The following is a 4156-nucleotide window of genomic DNA, read 5'->3' as shown; positions in this document are numbered from 1 at the left end:
TTAAAATGTGCCTCCCCTATTTTATAAAGATGGGTACTATTTTGTTACATATTCGAAAGAGATATTACTATAGTGATTTTTTAATTCTCGGGTGATTTTATGATAAAATTGCCCCTTATATGAACAAATTTATTTTTAATACATTATCTAAACAATTTTACATAAGTGATGAGAATTTGTTATAAAATAATAATTTGTTGATACTTGTTTTCTTACGTTCTTATCTTCTTTTGCACATGTCCATGTTACGTTCTTATCTTCTTTTGCACATGTCCATGTCTATGCTAATGTAACAATCATACACGAACTTCAAGGCATTATCCACCCGCAACCAAGACGAATACGGAACCCAATTATATATATAAATTGTTTTCAACTCTGTAACAACTTCGATTCATCTTTTTTCAGAACCTTTTCCTTTCTTTTTTCGGGAAAAATGGGTGATTCCTCGTCCGACAAACTGATCGTTGTCACCCGTGAGCCTGATGGGGTCGGTATCGTTACCATCAATCGACCGAAATCTCTTAACTCGTTGACGAGACCCATGATGGTGGACCTGGCCAAGGCCTTCAAGGAACTCGGGAAGGACAAATCGGTTCGGGTCATCATCTTGACCGGAGCAGGACGGGCTTTCTGTTCGGGAGTGGATTTGACTGCTGCACAGCAAGTTTTCAAGGGCGACGTTAAGGACCCGGAGGTGGATCCGGTTATCCAAATGGAGCAGTGCCCGAAACCCATCATCGGAGCTATCAACGGGTTCGCCATTACCGCGGGATTCGAGATAGCCCTCGCTTGTGATATCCTTATCGCCGCTAAAGGAGCCGCTTTCATCGATACTCATGCCAGGTTCATTTTCTACTTTGCCATGTTTGAATAAAGAAATCCAAGGCTTCATTGTATTTATGTGTTTTGTTTGTAGATTTGGGATATTTCCTTCATGGGGTTTATCTCAGAAGCTTGCACGGTTCATAGGGCCGAACAAGGCGCGGGAAGTGTCGTTGACGGCCACGCCTCTGTCGGCGGAGGAGGCTGAAAAATTGGGGTTGGTCAATCATGTTGTTGAGCCGAATGAAGTGTTGAAGAAAGCTCGACAGCTTGCGGGAGCTATAATGAAGAACAGTCAAGACATGGTTCTCAGGTATAAGTCTGTGATCAATGATGGGTACAAGTTGGATCTTCTTCAAGGTCTGGCAATGGAGAAGGTATTCCTTACTGTTATCTTTTCTTTGGATTAGCATTGGTTTTGTTTATATAGAAAGAAATCGAAAAAATTCGAATTAGTCTTCGGTTTATTAATGATATGTGGTTATCTGCTGCAAAGTTCCATATAACCTGTTGTTTGTCTACCTTAAAACCTGGTAATGCAGAGCATGGATTTACTGCTTAAGTATCTCAGTTCTTTCTCCCCGCCTAGTATAGCTTTTTTTAGTAGGAATAGATTAGAATATCCATTGAGACCTTAGAGAAAGCACAATTCGAAGGATCGCTATTCGTTTCTATCCTTGGAGATCGTAAACGATCCTTTGTTGTAGGCTTTGTCCTTTGGTTGCATAGGACACTTTTGGTAGAGTAGATATCAGGGAATTTCCAATCACCTTGTTGCCTAGTGAACTGAAGAGCTATTCCTAAGAGTACCAACATGGCAACATGGGACAGTATTGGCCAACCGTGCCGAATTATAAAAACGCTTATTCCGGGAACATAAGTTCCCTTAACCCAAGTAGTACTTAGGATTAGGTATGCAAATTGAATTGCATCCTAGCCTTGCTCTTTTGGCTGATTTATGCTGCACGGTCCAGTCTTACCTAAAACTAGCTGGTTAATTACGCCCAATACACTTTCGGAAGAAGAAAATGTCTGCACCGGTTCTGGACACTGAACATAACAGGCTGAATGAGCTGAAGTTTCTCTGCATAAGATTTGAACTTTGTAGTCCAATGGTTGATTATAAGTTCTGGCTATGAAGCACGGGGACAGCAAAGGAACCCATTTCAAGTACCCAATACGCCCCCGGCACGGGGACGTTCGATGCTTACCTGGGGCACGTTTCGGGGAATATCACGGCCCGCAAACGGCGGCAAGAGAAACTTCGACTCTCCGTTACTATCATAGGACTGTCGCCGGCGACCTTTCTTACCTCAAAATAGCAAAACGGCGTTGCCGCTGCAAGGAGTGGATGAAAGACAACTAGGTTTTGTGAAGAGAAAAAATAGAAATAGAAGGAAGAAGAAAGAGGAACCGGCCAAGTGGGAGAAAGAAGAGTTAGAATAGGATTGGCAAAACTTTCGAGATAATATTATGGAAAAAATTAATTCACGAGATAATGCACTCCCTAGATTAATTGCTCAAATAAGGTGAAATCCACAGTGTTGGCCGTAGGTCGCCATACCTTCCCATGTCCCAACACGCTGGGCATCTGAGGCCATCTGACCGAGATATGCGAGAGCATCCGAGGCCATCCGACCGAGGCCAGTCGAGCGAGCTATGCGAGAGCAGTCGAGCGAGCTATGCGACCTACTTCGAGGGCAGCCGAACGAGCTATTCGAGGGCATCTGAGCGAGCGAGCAAGGGTAGGTCGTCCGGAGAGCATGGCGACCTACAAGGTCGTCCGGAGAGCATGGCGACCTACAAGGTCGCCCGGAGGGCATGACGACCTATGTGTTGGGACGTGCATGTGCCATACAACACGTTCATTCTCTCTGTTTGAGCAAGGGTAGGTCGCCCGGAGTGCATGGCGACCTACAAGGTCGCCCGGAAGACATGGCGACCTACGACCAACACTATAAATTTCATCCTATTTGAGCAATTAATCTTGGGAGTGCATTAGCTCGTGAATTAATTTCTTCCAGAACATTATCTCGAAAGTTTTGCCAATAGGATTTAAAGAATTTTGGTATAATTGTCGGTTGATCACTGAGCTGCTTTCTAGGGTTTTCGAATTTGAAAACAATTTTTGCAGTATTTTCAAATTGACTACCACGATTAATTCAAGGATTTGGAAAATTTCTTCTCAAATGTTAGAATTTTTAATTAGGGTTAAATTAGGTGCTACACCAATTTCCTACGAAGTATTAACTTTATTTATGATTTTTTTCATCTATTTATAATTTTAAATTTTTTACGTCATATTCTAGTTGCCTCTGTACCTGTAATTTTAGAATTTGTCGTTTTTCGTCCCGGTTCTCGTCCCCATATCTATATCAGTGCAACATAGAGTTCAGGTGGACAAGAGATCTGTTCTGCATGCACACATCTAACTCACTGATATCTGAAGGTCGTGCTTAAGAATCGATAATTTGAACTTTCAGATGGATCAGGAAATCATATCGAAATCACCAACCCACATCAATGGGGAATCCAGAAGTTTATGTGTAGTTGTGGAACAGATGGAGCTAATCTTCTTCATCTAAAGTTCTTGGTTTTTTTTCCTGTTTGCAGGAGAGGGGTCATAAATACTACGACGGAATGACGCCGGAGCAGTTTAAGAAGATGCAAGAATTCATAGCCGGGAGGAAGAAACCATCTTCCAAGATGTAATTGAATCTCGATGGATGTTCAATCTTGATGTTTAGTCACTGTTTTATAATGAAGAAGAAGAAGCAAAAATATTGGGAAATAAATTTGTCGGTTACTGGACTCTTAACAATTAGATAAGAATCAGTTGTGTAATGAGGTTTATGGTTTTTAACATAATAAATCCATGTGTCAAATAACCAATCAAATATGCAATAATAAATTAACATTGTCCCAGGTCAAGATTGTCTTTTGAATTTCTTTAGAAGGTTTTTGATATCATCTCTAAAATATAAGTGGTTTAAACACCTTTTAATAATTTTAAATGCTTTAGAATCCTCATATTTCATATGATTGCTAATTTAGCCCTTAAATTAATGTTTGATTATTGATCGACTGTTTGATTATTTGGTTTAATTCCAATTTGACTTTTTTTTAAGTTTCGATCAATCAATGTGACATATTCAATCTGATTTTGGACTAAATCGAGTTGATTGTGTTTCATTTTTTAGATAAAAGCTTATGTTTAATTGATTAAGAAATAAATCGAATTTCTTATTTTGTTCTAAGTTATTATTGCATGCTACTTAAGTGGCGTTTGGTTCGCTGGAATGTTTATGAGAGAATTGGAATCTGTGAAAGA

General features: G+C 40.3%; 1 protein-coding gene across 1 annotated transcript; it reads left to right on the top strand.

Annotated features, from left to right (window-relative positions):
* Positions 1–367: 367 nt before the first annotated feature.
* LOC120191309 (probable enoyl-CoA hydratase 1, peroxisomal) lies at positions 368–3551 on the top strand. The gene is made up of 3 exons (XM_039194281.1): positions 368–846; positions 920–1202; positions 3439–3551. The coding sequence occupies exons 1-3, from the start codon at positions 437–439 to the stop codon at positions 3535–3537; spliced, it is 792 nt and encodes a 263-aa protein (XP_039050212.1). The 5' UTR covers positions 368–436; the 3' UTR covers positions 3538–3551.
* Positions 3552–4156: the final 605 nt, after the last annotated feature.

The sequence above is a fragment of the Hibiscus syriacus genome, unplaced genomic scaffold (genome assembly GCF_006381635.1).
Source record: "Hibiscus syriacus cultivar Baekdansim isolate YM2019G1 unplaced genomic scaffold, ASM638163v2 tig00116965_pilon, whole genome shotgun sequence".
Taxonomy (NCBI): domain Eukaryota; kingdom Viridiplantae; phylum Streptophyta; class Magnoliopsida; order Malvales; family Malvaceae; genus Hibiscus; species Hibiscus syriacus.
Note: the sequence above shows the minus strand (reverse complement) of the source record. Positions and strands in the feature narration are given on the sequence as shown.